The 18,416-nt window shown below is 42.2% G+C and overlaps 2 protein-coding genes across 3 annotated transcripts in view; both read right to left on the reverse strand.

The window, feature by feature from the left end:
* Window positions 1-8,757: 8,757 nt before the first annotated feature.
* tcf23 (transcription factor 23) lies at window positions 8,758-12,227 on the reverse strand. Of its 2 annotated transcripts, none has more exons than XM_005746160.1 (4): window positions 10,839-12,227; window positions 10,049-10,201; window positions 9,760-9,921; window positions 8,758-9,297 (listed from the first exon to the last, which is right to left on the reverse strand). In XM_005746160.1, the coding sequence occupies exons 1-4, from the start codon at window positions 11,004-11,006 to the stop codon at window positions 9,169-9,171; spliced, it is 612 nt and encodes a 203-aa protein (XP_005746217.1). In that variant the 5' UTR covers window positions 11,007-12,227; the 3' UTR covers window positions 8,758-9,168. The 2 variants fall into 2 exon arrangements, with proteins under 2 accessions (XP_005746217.1, XP_005746216.1); XM_005746159.1 differs by having other exon boundaries at window positions 10,049-10,204.
* Window positions 12,228-13,100: 873 nt separating this feature from the next.
* Window positions 13,101-18,416, reverse strand: part of ephx1 (epoxide hydrolase 1, microsomal (xenobiotic)) — a 16,088-nt gene continuing 10,772 nt past the window's right edge. Inside the window, exons 2-9 of the mRNA XM_005746161.1 lie at window positions 17,812-18,003; window positions 17,525-17,705; window positions 17,234-17,452; window positions 16,362-16,491; window positions 15,934-16,148; window positions 15,645-15,753; window positions 15,106-15,228; window positions 13,101-14,904 (exon numbers count right to left, since the gene is read on the reverse strand). Of these exons, the coding sequence (XP_005746218.1) occupies window positions 14,694-14,904; window positions 15,106-15,228; window positions 15,645-15,753; window positions 15,934-16,148; window positions 16,362-16,491; window positions 17,234-17,452; window positions 17,525-17,705; window positions 17,812-17,994 (1,371 nt within the window). The 5' untranslated portion in view covers window positions 17,995-18,003 and the 3' untranslated portion in view covers window positions 13,101-14,693. The remainder of the gene's footprint in view (window positions 14,905-15,105; window positions 15,229-15,644; window positions 15,754-15,933; window positions 16,149-16,361; window positions 16,492-17,233; window positions 17,453-17,524; window positions 17,706-17,811; window positions 18,004-18,416) is intronic.

Raw genomic sequence — 18,416 nt, forward strand, 5'->3', positions numbered from 1 at the left:
AAGCTTAACAAACAAACAAAACAGTATATAAAATCAAAACAGATAAAATCAAAACAGATAAAATCAGAAATAGATAAGATCAGTAGTTAGTGTAAGTTTTGAAATTTAAGCTTAAAATTGTGGATTTGGTGTTTTATTCAAATGCAGCTGAGAACAGGTGAGTCTTCAACCTGGATTTAAATAAACTGAGTGTTTCAGCTGATCTGAGGCTTTCTGGGAGTTTGTTCCAGATATAAGGAGCATAAAAGCTGAATGCAGCTTCTCCGTGTCTGGTTCTGACTCTGGGAACTGATAAAAGACCGGATCCAGATGACCTGAGGGATCTGGAAGATATCGCAACCACAGACATTCAAGAGGAAGAAGGTTTGCAGAATATCCATAAATGCTCCTACAATGCATGCAATGCATCGTGTAGACGATGTAGAGCTTTGATTCCATTTAAAGCTCTACATCGTCTACACTTTTCAAGAGAAAGGAGAGACCTTCAGGGTATATTTTATGTAACCTATCTGCGAGAAATGCTCCCCAACTGAAGATATGTTGCCACAGTTTTGTTTTTTGTCCCAAGGTTAAAAAATATTGAGTCGACATCTTTGATTCAATGTCTCAAATTCTTCGGAAAGAAACTTATTCTCACTCACTGGAAGAAGAGAGATGCACCCTCTTTAAAGCTCTGGCTTAATGACCTTGCAAATACATTACATGTGGAACAAATATGAGATACTCTTTCTGACAGATTCTCCTCTTTCAGTAAAATTTGAGCACCTCTACATTTCTGCAGCTATAACCATGTTATAGTTTTTTGGCTTCTCATTATGACAAACTAGCTGGGACTGGGACTGGGGTTGTGGGCGCGTGGGAGGGTATTGTATCATATTAAGTCATGTTTTGTTATATTTTGTTTTGCTATGTAATCTTAATGTACAAAATATACAAAATAACAGAGCTACTATCTGATTCTGTAAATTCCATTGTCATACAAACGTGAACTGCTCAATAAATATATCTTGAAAAGAACATTTATAACATTGAGTGAAACAAAATTATGAAATCTCTAAACTTTGCACATATGTTCTGTTTCATAGATCTGAACATGACAATTTGCGTTGAGTATGAAAGAAATGAAAATTACATACAGATACAGCCTTTGGGTATGGAACTGGCTGCACATAAAAACAAAAGCTTTAATTTACAGCTCCAGCTCTCAGACTGGGCACAAAGAAATATAGCCTGTTGTTCTGCAGCTGCATGCCTCTTTTAGTTCAGCAGTTTCCAGGAAACTCTTCCAAGATGCCATATCTTTGCTGGTGTGTGGATTCATCAAACAACAATAAAAAAGTCTCTTGGCACACTGACACACAGGACTCTCCTTACACAAAGTATGAACAGGGCACACTTTCTGTTCAGAGCAGCTTGTATGTAGTTGGCTAAAATTATTGTGTAATGCGAGTAAGCTTGGTGTTTTGGCCTGCTTTCGACTCATGGTTTACTAAGTTGTCTGGTGTTGGCTTAGTTGGTTATTACATGGTCTAAGTCAGCGGTCTCCAACCTTTTTTGCGCCACAGACCGGTTTATGCCCGACAATATTTTCATGGACCGGCCTTTATTAAGGTGTCGCGGATAAATACAGCAAAATAAAACTAGTACCGGTACCGAAAAAAAGAAGATTTATTCATAACACATGTGAAAAGACCCAGGAAAACAGAGTTAACGATAAAAACGATAACAAAATAACGCTGAAAACCGATAAAAACCCTGAAAACCATACATTTCACACCTGAGCCTCAACTCTCGCGGCCCGGTACCAAACGACTCACGGACCGGTACCGGTCCGAGGCCCGGGGGTTGGGGACGGCTGGTCTAAGTATTGCTATGTGATAGGCGTTTTTCTGGATCTCATTATCTCAGCTGATATTAAGCCTCATTAAGTCATAAAGTTTAGCTGCAGCTCTTAGTTTGATAAGGCTTATACTCTCAGTACTTACTGACATGCCTTACTGAGCCTTTCAGCTTAAAGGTACAGTCTGTAATTTGGGAGGTTATTTGGTAGAAAAAACCCAGTTTGCAGTTTGTGGAAGCTGATGTGCTCCCCCACTGCATTTCAGTATAGTGGCTGGGGAGGACATCTGTATCCTGACTAATCGCATTTTATGTACGTGGCTAGAAAAAAACAGCACTGACAGACATGTTAAGCTTATCCTTAAAAACTGAGAATGCATCAAGAAGATCCTGAGGTGAATCATCTCCAAAAGTTGATTCTGTTCATCTGGACGTAGCGTTTTCAGTAGGAGAAATGTTTCGTCACTCATCCAAGTGACTTCTTCAACCTCAGCTGACTGCAGGTTTTGCCAATCTTATAAACAGTACATTTGCATAATGACTGAAACCAGCCCACTGAAAGAACAATGGGCTGGGAGGTCAGTTCCTTCAACATGATTATGCAAATTCTCACGATCATTGATCAACAACCACTGACCAAAGACCACTGATCAATGGCCATAAGTGTCAGCTGAGACTGAAGAAGTCACTTGAATGAGTGACGAAGCGTTTCTCCCCCTGAAAACGTCCAGACGAACAGAATCATCTTTTGGAGATTTACTTACCTGGATGATTGAGAATGCATCAAGACATTTTAACCCACTTTGGCAAGGACTGCCTAAAGCTTGTACGTCAGTATGAGCAAACAGCATGTAAGAATGTGGATTGCAGAAACCACCTGAGATTCAGCCTCAGATGCAGACAATACAGGATTACTCCTAAAAGTCTGCAAATGAGCTCTTCAGTTAAAGGCTTCCGGGCAACAAAAATCCTCCAGAGGGCACAGCACCAGCTGCTTAATCTCACGAGGAGTGGATCTGACAAAGACTTACGATTCTTCTAGATGAAAGTACTCTTAAAAAGGTGTTTGATTTCACTGAGAAGGCTCGTCTAGCACAGCACAAAAAGTCTAAAACCAGGCAACAAAGGAAGTTTGACTTACTTGTTGTACGTCAGGAACCACAGCAAAATACAGAGAGTGTCCTCAATGGCCAGAAGAGAGAAGGATGCGACACCGAGGATGTGAACAAGTGGGTGAAGAATTTGTCTGACAGACAGCTCACCCAAACAGAGAAAAACATCCTTGCTAAAGGGCTGAATTTTGCTGTCACGCCAAGACAAATCCCGCTAGTGGAACTGATCACAGCCACAGAAACAGCAATTTGAAACAACAATATTGCAGAAGTGGAAGCAGAGCAACTACGGACAAAGGTTTTGGCCTGTCTCAGCAATGCAAAGCCCCCAGCATCCAACATCAGCATGGAGAAGAGGAAGACACTCACATCACTTAGTAATAACAACAACATTATCATCCTTCCGACAGACAAGGGTGGGTGCACAGTATTGCTAAACCAGAAAGACTATCATGAGAAAATGTTGTCACTGCTCAGTGATGAAAATACTTATGACCCCCTGAAACAATACCCAGGAAGTGGTTACAGGAAGAGGGTGATATATTGTCTGAAACAGTTAGAACGAGACAATGCTATTGACCGGACCTCGTACCACAGGCTATACCCAGGGGAATCTACACCAAGTCTGTATGGTTTACTGAAGATACATAAACATGAAAGTACATGAAAATACATCAAACACCCTGGATTTCATTGAGAAGGTGAGAGATGTCATTACGGAGGCAAATGAAACAATTGTTTCGTACGCCGTTACATCTCTCTTCACTTGCATCCCAGTCACGGAAGTGTTGGAGGTAGTTCGTAAGAGATTACAGGATGACCCCATCCTCAGCAACAGGACCACTCTCAGCATCGACTAAGTGTGTTTGCTTGTGGAACTGTGTCTTCGTTCAACCTACTTCACAAACAGGGGTCAGTACTACAGGCAGAAACATGGGTGTGCCATGGGTTCCCCAGTTTCACCCATCGTGGCCAATTTGTACATGGAAGAAGTGGAAAAAAGGGTTCTGTTGTCCTACCCTGGAAAACCACCAAGTCACTGGTTCAGGTATGTGGATGACACCTGGGTGAAAATCAAATCTCACGACGTACCACAATTCACGGATCACATTAACTCGGTGGATCAACACATCAAATTCACCAGGGAGGATATGAAAAGTGGCAGGTTAGCCTTTTTAGACTGTGAGATTTCCATCAGTAATGGGGGACATTTAAAAGTTGATGTGTACTGGAAACCTACGCATACGGATCAGTATTTAAGGTCTGACTCTCATCATCCACTGGAGCATAAACTGGGTGTCATCAGGACGCTACAACATAGAGCGAACACCATCCCCACAGACACAGCGGCCAGGGAAGCAGAAGAACAGCACATCAAGAAGGCCCTGAGTAAATGTGGTTATCCCAGCTGGACTTTTGTCAAAGCTGGGAAGGCTCCAAAAGAAAGCTCCAGCCGATCCAGGAGAGAAGGACAAGCGCTGACTAAGCGAAAACCTGTAGTGATCCCGTACGTGTCAGGAGTATCGGAACAGTTGAGATGCATTTTTTCCAAACACCACATCTCAGTGGCTGTTAAACCCCAAAACACGTTGCGCCAAAAATTGGTCCACCCCAAGGATCGGGTCCCTCGACACAAACAGAGTAACATAGTGTACGCTGTTAAGTGCCAGGAGGATTGCCAGGATTCATACATCAGGGAAACCAAACAACCTCTGGCGAAGCGGATGGCACAGCACAGAAGAGCTACCTCCTCAGGCCAGGACTCTGCAGTCTATTCACACCTACAGGCCAGTCGACACTCTTTCAGTGATGAGGATGTAACATCCTGGACAGGGAGGAACGCTGGTTTGAGCGCAGAAAAACTCTGCGGAAGTTAAAAGCACAGCTAAATATAAAATTAAAGAGAATGAAAGATGTCCTGTTAATTATTAGATCATGTATCCAGGATTAATCCTGCAAGTTTAGCTTGGTGATAATTCACTTATGCTCAATTGTAAGCATAACTTTGAGTTGAGCATTGTGTTATCTGAGACTGATCAAATGTGATCCAGAAGCAGACGCTGAAGCAAAAAAGAATAATTGCAGAGCATCATGCTTTTCTTCTACTACCCCCCCCCCCAAATCTCCCTGTCTTATTATTTCCTATCCATTTTTTTTGCTCTCTTCTCCTGTCCTTTGTTCTTGTTCTGTATTTATCTTTTATCCCACTCTCTCTACTCTCACACTCTTCTCCTCTACCCTCCCTTCTACTCCATCATCCTCCTCTCCACTCATCTTCTTCCTCCTCCTGCTCATTGTGATCTCCCTGGACTTCCATACAGTTCCAGCAGAGGTCCAGCCAAAGTAAAGGGGAGTGTGGCCTCAGAGCTTCATAAATCGAGCCCGTAATCAGCATGTACCGGCCATAATGAGCACAAGATAGTAAAAATATGTCTATTATCTCCCAGCATGAGGCGGTGAGGGGGTAGACACTTTGGATACACACTTTGTTGAAGCTCTTCCAAAGGCATAAATAGCTGTCTTTAGAAGGAAGCATGGACAAACACACACACACACATACAGAGTGTACTTTAAGGACTCTCACTGGCCTGTACATGGAGTTGTTCCATCAGTACACCTAAGATAAAACCACCATCAGAAGAGATGGGACACCATCTAAACTCACACATAATAAATGAACAGAATCCAATAAAATTATTTTAGCCCCATCTGTCCATACTTAAGAGAAAATATTGTAAAACCAAAAAATCTAATTATGAGTTTGACGCTCATTCTGATATTGATAACAGCAACACATTTTTAAAATGGTCAGACAGAGATGGCAAAAAACAAGACAGCAGTTGGAACATCTCACCTTTTTTAATAATAATGTAGCAAACAATCTGTGGACGCCATCATCTACAGCACGTAGTCTAAAAAAGAATCAAATTACAGAGGCAATTTCTTGTACACACTGCAAAAGGCCCAAAGCCAGGGATGAATGGACTGAAGAGATGTAGGAAAACTGTCCTCTGGGCTAACCAGCTACACTCTGAGTTCATCTTTGGAAATAATGGGCATGTCCTTCGGGCTAGAGGGGAGAAAGACCACCCAGCTCGTTGCCAGGGCACAGTTCAAAGCCTATGGTTTTATGGGGGTTATTAGTGCATATGGTTCTGGTAACTTGCTCATCTGTGAAGGCCTCAATAATAATGAAATGCTGTTTTTTCAGGGAAGGCCTTGCTTATTTCTGAGGGATAATGCCAAATAGTCTTCTGCACATATTACAATTTTTTATTTTTTATTTTTTAAACTACAGCAAGTTATTTACTACATGTCCAAACATTTACAGGGTGTTGGTGAAAGAAAGGGTGGCAAACTGGTACATTTCCCCTTAACTTTTGTGAAGAACTTCTCTCAAGATATTTATGGACAGGCAAGCTTAGAACACAACACCTCCATCACGGTGGAGTAACAACAACTAGAACAGACTGCATTTAGGAAACTTTAGAAGTTATGAACCGGTCACCGCAGATGGCCGCCCCTCCCTGAGCCTGGTTCTGTCGGAGAATTCTTATTGTTAAAAGGGAGTTTTTCCTCCCCACTGTCGCCAATGTGCTTGCTTATAGGGGGTTATGTGATTGTTGGGTTTTTCTCTGCATGTATTATTGTGGGGTATACCTTACAGTATAAAGTGCCTCGAGGCAACTGTTGTTGTGATTTGGCGCTGTATAAATAAAATTGAATTGAATTGAATGAAGCAGTGGTTAAAATATACATTCTGAAATAGATGACATTTAAGTGCAAGCACTGATATATGTTGTTGGGTCACTTTGGATGTGGTCAGTGGAAGTGAAAATCCTGAAAGTAGTTGAAGAAGTTCAGGTGGAAATGACATTGTGGAGGTCTTGGTTCAACTCACTGGGTTGAGCCACAGGTTGTAAGGCTAATGCAGAGGCTCACTTGCTGTGTGTCTTCCCCTGGTCTTCCTTTGAGCTCGCGCTCTTCTTTCTATTATCCTGCACCAATAAAGGCTAAAAACTTTAGCCTTTATTTATTTTTTACAAAAAAATTAAATAAACTACATCATGCATCAAACAAGTTAACAGTGGGTTTAAAAAAAAAAAAACTTATAAAATTAGACTTTTGACATTTTCAGAGCTGTGGTCCATGTCCTTTAAAGAGAAAAGGAAGTGTTGATGTCGGTTGATAGAAAAACTTTCCTACAACAGCATGAGCATGTCATTATTCACTGTTTCCAGGCTAACTTAAATAAAACATTTCAAGGGTTTGAGTTTGTTTTTTGACTTTTTTGCACACTCACAGACTCACGTTGTTGTTGCTTTACCAAATAGTCCAGCTTGCCCCTCTATAACCTCTGATGTAGTAGTCAGAATGCGGCAGCTCCAAATTAGTCATCGCTACACATGGGAAATCGAGGAGACCCCCCCCCCCCCAGCCAGCCCCAGACAGATTTATAGAAGTAGCCTTGAACGTTGGGCTGTTACTTTTGGAGCTGAGCCCATTTTATTCAAGGGGGAGACGCTTCCAGTTAGTCTTGTCTCCCATCTGTACTACACCCGACAAACATATCCACGTGACTTACTGGTTCAGGTTCTTATTTTTAAAATGACATCGTGATCATTCAGCACAAATATGAGTCAGTGAAATATGACTTGAGTGTGAAAAAAGTGGGGAGTGTTTTTATCTCAAAGCGTTGTTCAATCACAGCACACTAATGTCAGGGGAGGTTGTTTTTTTTTATGGGAGAATGTCTTTGGATATCATACGATTGGGTTTTAGTCAGAAATAAAGTTATTATAATTGCACACAGAGTATATGATGCTGAATCTCCAGAGTAAAAGATCCAAAACGTCCATAAACGATTCTGAAATTTCACCTTCCTTTTTTTAGCTGCATTTGTTTTGTTTTGTTTTTTCTGGGGGGGTTCAAGGCGCAAACAGATATACGACATCAGCTTCTCTCTTACCAAACGTCTTTTTTTAACTGTGTGATGACCCCAGTGCACCTGTCACTGCTTACAACAGACTGGAATGATTTAGTTTGAAGTAAGTCCAGCTGTGCATGAACCTGAACAGATCACCAGTTGCTAAAGTCTCCAAATAGGAGCTTCCCATAAACAACTTATTTATATTTGAAACTGTAATTGGTAGTTGTCACATTTCGTCACATGAACAGAGGACTGTTGGATTTGTCTTTGCAGTATTGTACAACTGTGTCGATCAGACTGTGGGTGGGCCTCACTGGTGGGGCAGCTGGATAGGGGTGGGGAGAAATAAAAGTGAATTCATGTGATTTTTGTAGCAAAAACATATAATAAATAGAACTTTATTTCACTTCTATTCAACCTGGATCCTTTTCCATCGTTACTGTTTACTGCAGTCTTAAAAACTCTTAAAACTTAAAAGTTGAGGGATGGAAGGTCGGTGAACAAGCTGCTGGTGGGGGTCTGGTGGCACTCTGGACATTTTCAGTGATATTCACTTTACTGCTCAGTAACTCTACAGGCTCAAAAACACCACAGAGCTATTCTGGAGTGATTTCTGATAATTACAATCGCTGTGTTTTTATGTTACAAGGAGATCATCTGGGGTAGGTCGAGCATGGATGGGATGAGTTATATAGGAGGTCTTACGCTACACATTATTGAACCTGCGTGAACCGTTAAGAGTCGCTGCTGTCCTAGTGCAAGTAAACGGTTACATTCTGTGGCACTGCTGTAATGAACACTCAGTGATCAGACCCCCCCCCCACGCACACACACACACACACACATTCAAATAATAAAGTAGGAAAACCTCACAAACGTAGACTTTATTTTTTTTAAAAAGAAAAAAAAAAAGCAAACAGGTGACTCTTCCTTGCAGGGAGAATATGATTTTTTTTCCACAAACACATTTTATTTTCTGTTTAAGACACATGACCACATTTAATTTAAAAGAAAGAAATCCAACACCAGAAAGTAAAAACTTAGCTGCAGGTTCATTAAAGTTCATTTAACTTCCGCATTTAGATTTTAAAAAGTAATTTGACAAAAACATCATTGTTTATATGTAACATAAAAATGTCTGCCTTGCTCGTCTTTAAGCCCACGTCAGCAGCGGTGCACCACATCCTTTGAAATTTGCCCATCTCTGCACATGAGTGTCTTTTGATGTCTCCTTTGCTACCAATAGCTGGTTACGATTAAAGATATAAAACAGCATAAAACAGGCTTTCACTCATCGTCTCCTTCTAAGGTAGGGCTCAGTGGGTGTGTCCTGTCCTGTCCAGGTGGAGTCATCTGACTGGCTGACAGCAGCTCTCCCACACTCCCACAGTAGAGCAGAGAACGCATGGGCCATTTCTGAGAAGAGACACACATTTATCCAGAGTCATGCTGGATGTCTGATCACAGGCTTAATCTAAGAACAGCTACACATTCTGAAATTTTGTACATTCTATATTTGAAACAGCTCATTACACTCAATGTGTGAACAAGCCACACTTGTTCAGTCTTACGGAGACAAACGTTAACATTTAACATGCTAACTGATGCCTGGAGATTCTGAAGTATAGCTCTTACTTCGTGGTACTGTGTTAACAAACACCTGAATTTTTTAACAAGCGCTAAAGGTGCATCTAGGAACTGCAGAGAATCCTGTGAAAACCTCTTTTACTCGACTGTAGCTAAAAGTATTTTGCGCAGGCACAGTGAACAGATTATTGACTAGTGATGGCCAATTAGCAAGTCTTCAAGTTGTATAATATATGTGAGTAAGACAATAATGGGCATAGCATGGAAGGCAGTGAGCTGTCACTTTCTAACCTTAACAGGATGCAGGTATCCACCCGGCCTTGAGGCCGTGTGCTCCGTTAGCATCCCTCCTTGGTCTAGGGTCTCTGTCAGGTGAGCTATGTAGTTAGTAGCCAGAACCAGAACATCCAACTTTGAGAGCTTGGTGTCAGGTGGGACTGAAGGTAGAGCTGCCTGCAAAGAAGGGAGAAGCAGCTGTGACGGCCTCTTTTTCAGCCGTCACCAAAGACGGGCGTACAGCAGAACTACTGAGAGTGCAGTGTAACGTAACAGCTCTGAGGCAAGTGTGTGTGTTTTGTACCTGCAGAGTGTGAAAGGCCTGCCGCAGGTTGCGTACTCTGCTCCTCTCTCGGGCTGCGTTTTCCGGGGAGTGCTGAGCCCTCAGCGCCCTGTTCAGGACCGCGGACCCACAACCAGAACCGGGGTTTGACCTGGACCCGCACACTGATTGTACCTGCTGCAAAGAGCACGCCGAGAACCTGACATTTCTGCAGACTGACTATCAAGTATTACTAAAAGAAACAAAAGCGTTCTGATTTTGTGACTGCATTATTGCTGCTCTGACAGTGTACAAAACACTGCTGCTCTCTCTTTAAGTTCTGCATTAATGGAGAAGAAAACAGGTCAACCTGCAGGACAGACCCAAGCAGTCTGCTCACAAATATTTCATCAGCACACATCCACACATGATCGCTGCCGCTCGCATGTAAGTCAACAAGGTGACACAGTGACTACTTTGTTTGTTCTCCAAGCGCCCTTCTCTAATTGTCTGGGTTTCTCTGCGTTTCCATGTCACTACGGTTAATACAAACTGATTGAACCAGACCTCAGAAGAGGGAAGCTCCTCCACACATTGTATGAGGCTGTGCCACAGCTGAGAAAAATACTGACTATATTTGGCTACTTTAAATAAACACATATTTTAGATGTTCTCATGAAATTCTTCATATCATGCAAGAAAGGTTTTGCACTCTCCCACCAGCTGCTGGAAGTGATCAATCACTGCATTGCATAATTTGTCTGCAAAATCAGGGTCATGTTTGAATTTGAGAAGAGGAAAAAAAAAACCTGGAGCATTATTTCAAACTCACCCACTTCTTGGACTCCCGACTGCTGCGTACGCTCAGCTTGTGTCCATGCGGGGAGGTTGGGCTCTGGGACGAAAGAGGCTGCCGGCTCTGCGGCTCGGCTGCACAACCAGAAACCAGCCGGTGGTTTTCTGCAACCAACATGAGACCTTCCAGAGGATTCGCTGCCATGAGTGCTGCCAAAGTGCTGCAGTAGATTCCCTTCAAGTCTCGAGAAATTAAATTACATTCAGTGTGTTTTCATTGGACGGATGAAGCTTTATTTTCCAGTGCTGGAGATTGCTATGAGATATACTTTCTTTTCCTAGGTACTTTGCTGGACCCAAAAGAAAACAAAATCTGAGATCATCCCTTCATCTAGTGTGAGCACATTTTTGAAGTCAAATCTGGATATGAGATGTGACTAGTTAAGTGAAGAACAGCAGAAATGCTCATCTGATCTCATGAAGTTATTAATGAGATGATTTCCCGCTGCAGGCAGCTCCAAGCTCCTCTGGAGAGTTCATGAGACTTCTGTGGGACACCAGTTCCACCCAGACCCTTAAACAAGGGCTGCTTCTCTGCGAATCACCATCCACCCAACTCTGACCGTCTCTGTCTCTATCCCTCTCTCACTCTGGCTTTCCGTGAATCTCTGCTCGTTTCCTTATCGGGTGAGGTAATGTGGGGAACTTCATGTGGTCCTTATCTCAGCCGCCCGGTCATCCTGATCCTCCCATGGCTGCTTGGTTGCCAAGAGTTCCAGGCAGGCAGGCAGTCAGGCCTGGGGGAGTATTGCTCTGGGAGGGTGTCCTGAGCCAGGGCACTGTGGGGGCCTTGGGAACCTCAAAGCTGTGCTAACAGCTGGAAACAGAATTCTGGGGCAGCGCGACATGGGATGTAACGGAGCAGTGAGAAATACATTTATGGCCTTGGAGTACTTTTGACTTGAACAGTCATGAATCTGATTTTGTGGCAAGCTAATGCTGTACATCACACCAGCAAGTGTTTAGGATTAGCAAGGTAGTCAGAGCTGTCAAATCCAAAATCTTGGGCAACCCTAGTAGTGAGGCTCAGCTTCCTATTCCATGTAAGAAACGGAGAACTGAGCCTGAAATCAAAATCTGCCTCCGAGGCTTTTTGCTCAAAGGTTTTATTCTCACAGAGAAGCACGTGACACGCAGCAAAGGTCACCCAAGCTGGTTAGCAAGAACAGACACAGCAGGCATGTGGAGCATTTCAGCCCTCGTCTGGATTACTGAAACTCAGAACTGGATAAGCTTTTTAATAATGCAAAGCTGGACAAGCACATCTGCATAACTCACTTATTAGATCCCACAAACACAAAAGACTGTTTAAGAAAGCGGATTACATAATCTGATCATTTTACATTAGAAAATGATGTGAATGGAAATGAAAAGTTAGAAAGCTTTCTGCTGAAACTCACTCAAGCTGGTGAATACAGGCCTCAGACAAACACACTATAACTACGATAAAACGTTTCAATACAAAGAAATATACTGAACACACAAACTCATGCACAGAGGCTGGAGGAACACCTTTTGGCAGCACAGAAAGATTAAAATATTTTCTGAAGAGGTCAGAGTGACTTGTGAAAAAAAAAACCATTCCACTAGAGCCAAAGACATTTGGACTTGGGTTGCTTACTGAAGAACACAATTATAATTACAACAAACAATGAAGCTCAGTGTTAGCCAAAAAGCACGGATTTGGAATAAAACAAAACAATCTGGGCTACTTGTTTTCCCATTGTTGACAACTAAATATATAATTTAGTCTGATATCTGGAGGTATCAGACTTTTGAGTTTGTTTGCAAACTGTTAAATATTTAATCCCAGGTTGCAGTTTTCAGGCTTCACATCTTAACCAAAGACCACCTTGAATAACAGCTTTTTAAAGGCCCTCCAACTTGTTAAATAATAAAATCTTATGCACAATTACAATAAAGTTAATTTTGGACAAAGTGGTAATGTAACCAACACTCCCATTAGCTACCATTTCCAACCACAACTTGAATTATCACACGTCCAGACTGTGTAGACATGTGGGACATTTTAAACATTGTCTGAATTACAGAATCCTAGAACTGCAAAATGAGCTGCAGACTGGGAGCCAGTTTGGGTCTGTGGCATTCGTACATTTCTACACAGAAGAAACTTCAGAAACGTGCAAACACACAGTAAAGTTTACACATACTTCTCAGAATGAGTCTTTAGCAGTGGAGCTGTGTCAGAGAGTCAAAAACTGAAACTGAAATACAGAAATTTAAAGCAGCGTCAGTTTTATTGGGTTTAAAATGCAGTCAGAGGTCAGTCTGGTGATTTTGGAAAGGCAACATACACAAAATTGCAACTTACTGTTCTGAATTTGACATCTTTATTGACTTTTAAAGGCAACAGCAGATATACAAGGAAACTCTTAAAGAGACATCAGGAGCTCTGATTGTGATTTAACTCGTTTTGCAGCACTGTCACTATATTGTTAGGCCTCGAATGAGGAATTTCTAGTCATGATAGTAAAATATATATTTTAAATTAACTTGCACCAACATCAAGGTGGGGTAAACTGCCGCCAATCAAAAGCTAACTGACACAAGATGTAAATCTGATGCATGTTACAGACCCTGGCAAGTAACTCCAAGGCAGTAAAGGATCATCTGCGTAAGAAGTTGTGGAATGTCTCAACAGACGTCTGACTTCAAAGGTTTTCAACTTCCAAGTTAGTTTTAAATGACTCTGAAAAAAAAAATTAAAACATAACCTGAAGCTTTAAGGCAATCAAGTGTTATTATTGTTGTGGCTTAAGTGCAGAGGTTTTGTGCTATCAGTCAGAGGAATGCCTGGCACCTTGTTTATGCTGTCAACACAATCCCACCATGTGCCCCCTAACCTCCCATCTGCAGCTGCTTAGAAACTGTTCTAACAACTACGAGGCTGAGAAATGCTGTAAGGAAGTTAGAAACTAGTGAACGGACCCCTGGATTCATGGAGTGGGAAGTTGCAGAAAGACGCTTTTCTTTCCAAGCTCCTTAGACTACGATGACCTGGACGACTGAGACATCACAGACATTAAAGATGGATCCAACCACTGTCACATCACCCACTACTTTGTAGCTATTTTAAACCTTGACTTCAACCTCGCAACTATTGCCATCTTGGTGTTTTTAAACCAGACATCATGGGGCAGGGTAAATCTGACTGAGAAACTGAGAGACTCTGCACAATCATTATTGCAGCTGTGCGATTTTACCTTGTTTTGTTACCTACTTTACTCCAAGTAGATCAAAGAGAATGCAAAGATGCTATCATTTTATATTTAACAAGACATGAAACCTTCAGTTGACACCAAAAGCCTATCAGTAAAGTTTTTACTGAGTGCATGTATCAAGTGACAAGCTGTGCAGTTTTTCCATAGACTTCTATACAACCAGGATCATTTCTTTAATCAGATTTGCCACCCCCTGCTGGCCTTTAGCAAGAATGCAGGTTTAAGCTCTAGTTTTCACCAGAGACTACATCCAACTTTTCCATAAATTTCATAAAAATAAACTGCAAGTTTAAGAATGAAAGGTGTAGCCTTAAATTCTAAACAGTAGATTGAAAACAAGCTGTGATTTTCATAGTAACCCAACCTCTCAACAAATTTTCAATTTCAGTCACCACTCATTATTTCACCATTAACACTGCATATGACTTTATCATAGTGTCACTTAGAGAGCTATCCTATCTTACAGAATCCACTTCAGATAAGAAATACAAAGCTTAGACTCTGATTCTAGATGAACTATGTCCACTTACTGCTCAGAACTTTGTCCCAGCTGATGTCTATTCATACTTCTGTATTTGTCAGTCCACCCTCTACTCTTTCACCTTCCCTTCCACAATCTTTGTGAACTTCTGGATGTCCTCTGCCATCAGCTGGGGCTCTTCCATAGCAGCAAAATGACCACCGCGGTCCATGGGAGTAAAGGTCACAAGTTTACGGTACTTCTGTTTGACCCACAGCCTGGGCGTGTGCATCAACTCGTTGGGGAAGCAGGCGAAACCCGTGGGGACATAGACTGGTATCCTGGGAGGAGACGGTGACAGTTGTGAATCAGCATTAGATTTTACTAAACAAGTCAGTCATTCTGAATATTTCAAAATTAGGTTTTTAAATGACAAAGTTGGGTGGCACAGAGCTGTTGAAGACTGTTAACAACAAACACCTTTCAACCAATAAGATGTTGCTGATGTGCTTTATGGGAATTTGGCATATGTTCTCACTTACTTTGCATGTGGAGCATCAAGACCTTGGCCAAAGTTTTCCTTGTAGAACCTCATGGAGGAGATAATGCAGCCAGAGGTCCAATAGATCATGACGTTTGTCAGCAGGTCATCTAGAGAGAACTTCCTGCAACACATGACCCCACTGATATAAGACTACTGACAACTGAAAAACTAAGGAAACAAGCCTATTTCAGAATAGACAGCACTGCTAATACGCATGCTACTACTCAAGTTCACAACTTCTTATAACCTTCAATCCAATTTTATTTATACAGCACCAAATCACAACACCAGTCGCCTCAAGGTGCTTTATTTTGTAAGGTAGACCCTACAATAATACATACAGAGAAAACGCCAACAATCAGACGACCCCCTATGAGCAAGCACTTTGGCAACAGTGGGAAGGAAAAGCTCCCTTTTAACAGGAAGAAAACTCCAGCACAACCAGGCTCAGGTGAGGGGCAACCATCTGCTCCCACCAGTTGGGGTGGGGTTCCACTAATATTAGTGGGACATATTCTAATATTCTGCTGTATTCACCGTGTGAGTCCTCCGTCATCCAGGTTCCTGAAGTCATGGCTCGTCCATGTGGAGAACTTCTCCAGAATGTAGGCAGCTAGACCCACTGGAGAGTCACTCAGCCCTCGACCTCAAGGGTCAGAAAGTAAAATATAATTCAATGTACACAAAATATTTTAGGAATCTTGAGCAAATAAAATAATTTGAAGGGAGATTAGAAGTATATTAAGTAAAGGAAAATGCAACCAAGCTCCCCAGTCAGACTTGAACTGGGTTATGCTGCTTGAAACCATCTTCTCCAAGTTCTTACCCACAGTGTCAGGCTTGGTGGCCTGGATATGCATGTAGCCAGTCTCTTTGATGGATTCTACCACCAGTTTCTCCATGCAGGGAAATAATCGCTGAATATCAAAGTCAGTGAAGCCAAACAGCTTAGGGAAGTGCCGGCCAAGCATCATGGACAAAGCCATGGACAGCCCTGGTTTGGAGGGCGGGGCAAAGTTCAAATGCAAGCCTTTGACAGTTCTGGGGGCGAAGCAAAAAAAAAAAAAAAAAAAAAACTGCTTACAAAAAAGATGTCCAGAAATACAAAAATGTTTGCATGCCTCACAGAGGTCTACTGTTCTTTGAACAAGTATACTACAGAAAACTATCGCCATGCTCAGAATTTGGTGTAATATTTCTCAATAAGACGTCATTTATACCCAGTACATTTGGTGTAGCTCTTGTATCACATACTTGGGTTCCAGCTGAGCCATGTTGGTGGTGACCAACCAGCCCCAGTCTCCACCGTGAGCGTAGTACTGCTGGAAACCCAGACGCTTCATCAGTTTGTGGAAGATACGAGCCGCGCATACCGAATCAAAACCTGTTCACATGGAGGCAGTGTTAGAAAACGCAGCATTCTTGCATTTCCTTCACACTGACTTTACTAATGGTGAATTCCAACATTTATTTTAGTGCTGCTAACCACTGACCACCCTGTTTTCTCTACCAGCTGGCTCACTGGCCAGGTCTCTCTGATCTAATCGTGATAACTGATATGAATCAGCTGCGTCTCCAGAGAGGATCTCATCCTTACAGTCAGACCAACTGCAACATTTAACATCTGGAGCTCAGCTGTGAGCTAAAGGGCAACTCCAATCTAGCTGTGCAGGAGGTTCATGAGGCACTACACTAAAATTGGCGAGTACTGCTGCCACCATCTGCAGTCCAACCACTACAGTTGAGAGACACAGTGGAGAAGCAGCATGTGTGCACATATGAAAAAGTGCCTGATTTCTTATTTTTTCACTCTGCGACCTCTCCAGGGTCTGGGATAGGAAGATGATGAAGGTCCCTTCTTTCTTACTTAGCTTATTAGGGTCAACCTGGATTTACGCTGTTTTGTGTATTTAATGTCCTTTGTACACTTTGTGACTGCTTAGGGTTTACCAATGAACAAAAATACTACCCTGCACCCAACTTGTTAATACAAGTAGTTTTTTTTATTTCCCCTTCAACAAATATGGTTATTTTAAAGTCTTTGACCATGATAAAAGACTCTAGTGATACTGTTACAACAGTGACGATGGGATAATGTGGCCAAAGTAAAGAAATCCCAGGCTCACCTTTTTTATGTGGTGCTTCAGAGAAGCCATACCCTGGAATGGAGGGACACACCACCTCAAACACGAGGTTGTGTGGGTTTGACAGGTCTGTGAGCAGAGGGATCAATCCATAGAACTCATAGAAGGAGCCAGGCCAGCCATGGACCATAATCAGTGGAACAGCACTCGTCCCTTCTAGCACCTTTTTGGGTTTCACATGCAGGTAATGGATATCAATGCCTGGACAGATTTTTAACAGGTTAGAGACAACCAACAGTATTCTTCTTCATGAATGTGGCAGCTTAGTCTCACCCTCAATCTTGGTTTTGAAGTGAGGGTACTGGTTGAGCTTGTCGACCTGCTTCCTCCAGTCAAACTCATTTCTCCAGTAAGACACCACCTTCTGCAGGTACTGCGAGTTGAAGCCATAATTAAACTGGCTGTCCTCCAGTGAGGGAAAAGGACGAGTCAGATCAATCCTCCTGTAGAGGTCCTGACAAGAAATAAGAGAAGATGTACAAGTCTATTTGTGCGAGGTGGAATTTCTCAGCAGCAAATGCACCATCTATCCTGTGTGACCAACTGAGAGGAAAGCTAACCTCCAGCTCTTGATCGCTGGTGGTTACCCTGAAGGAGCGGATAGTGTCGTCCTCCCCAGCATCACGGGGTGCTCCAGAACCCCACCAGCCATCCTCTGTTGTTAGGACCTGATTCTTACTCCTCTGAACCAGGAAGTAGATCAGTCCACCAATCACCAGAGCAAGTAGGACCTCTGTGAACATGATGAGAGTCTGCAAGAATGAATGACAGACAGGACAGAGGAAAAAAATGAAACAACATCTACACCCAGGCATCATTTAAGGTAGTAGCCATGAATCTGTCATCTATAGACTGTGCTATGCTGTACCTGTATTTTGTCACTTTGTCCAAAAATAGATAATTCTTTTTTAAAAAGAAGTAGTTTGCATCCATCCACGTTAAAAATGTGATCAATTTACTACTGCACAACCCCGTTACTCTTATTTTGAATTGAATTAAATTGATATACCTTTATTAGTCCCACAAGGGGAAATTTCATAAGGCTGCTGACCTATTGCATGCAATAGCGGCACCATCTTACCCTCCAACCATACATACATTACACAAAACATCACATGGGAAAGACAGGTCAGAGAGGTATAACAATGGAAAATGCACCACATGA

This window comes from Pundamilia nyererei, unplaced genomic scaffold, assembly GCF_000239375.1.
Source record: "Pundamilia nyererei isolate P.nyererei 1_Seehausen unplaced genomic scaffold, PunNye1.0 scaffold00174, whole genome shotgun sequence".
NCBI classification, from domain to species: domain Eukaryota; kingdom Metazoa; phylum Chordata; class Actinopteri; order Cichliformes; family Cichlidae; genus Pundamilia; species Pundamilia nyererei.

Coding starts and splice junctions, on each gene's coding strand:
- tcf23 (XM_005746159.1), bottom strand. CDS start 11,006: ATGGCAGCGAATCCTCTGGAAGGTCTCATGTTGGTTGCAGAAAACCAC. Junction 9,922..10,048: donor AGGCCTTTCACACTCTGCAG/GTACAAAACACA, acceptor CCTTCTTTGCAG/GCAGCTCTACCTTCAGTCCC. Junction 9,298..9,759: donor GATACCTGCATCCTGTTAAG/GTTAGAAAGTGA, acceptor GTCTCTTCTCAG/AAATGGCCCATGCGTTCTCT.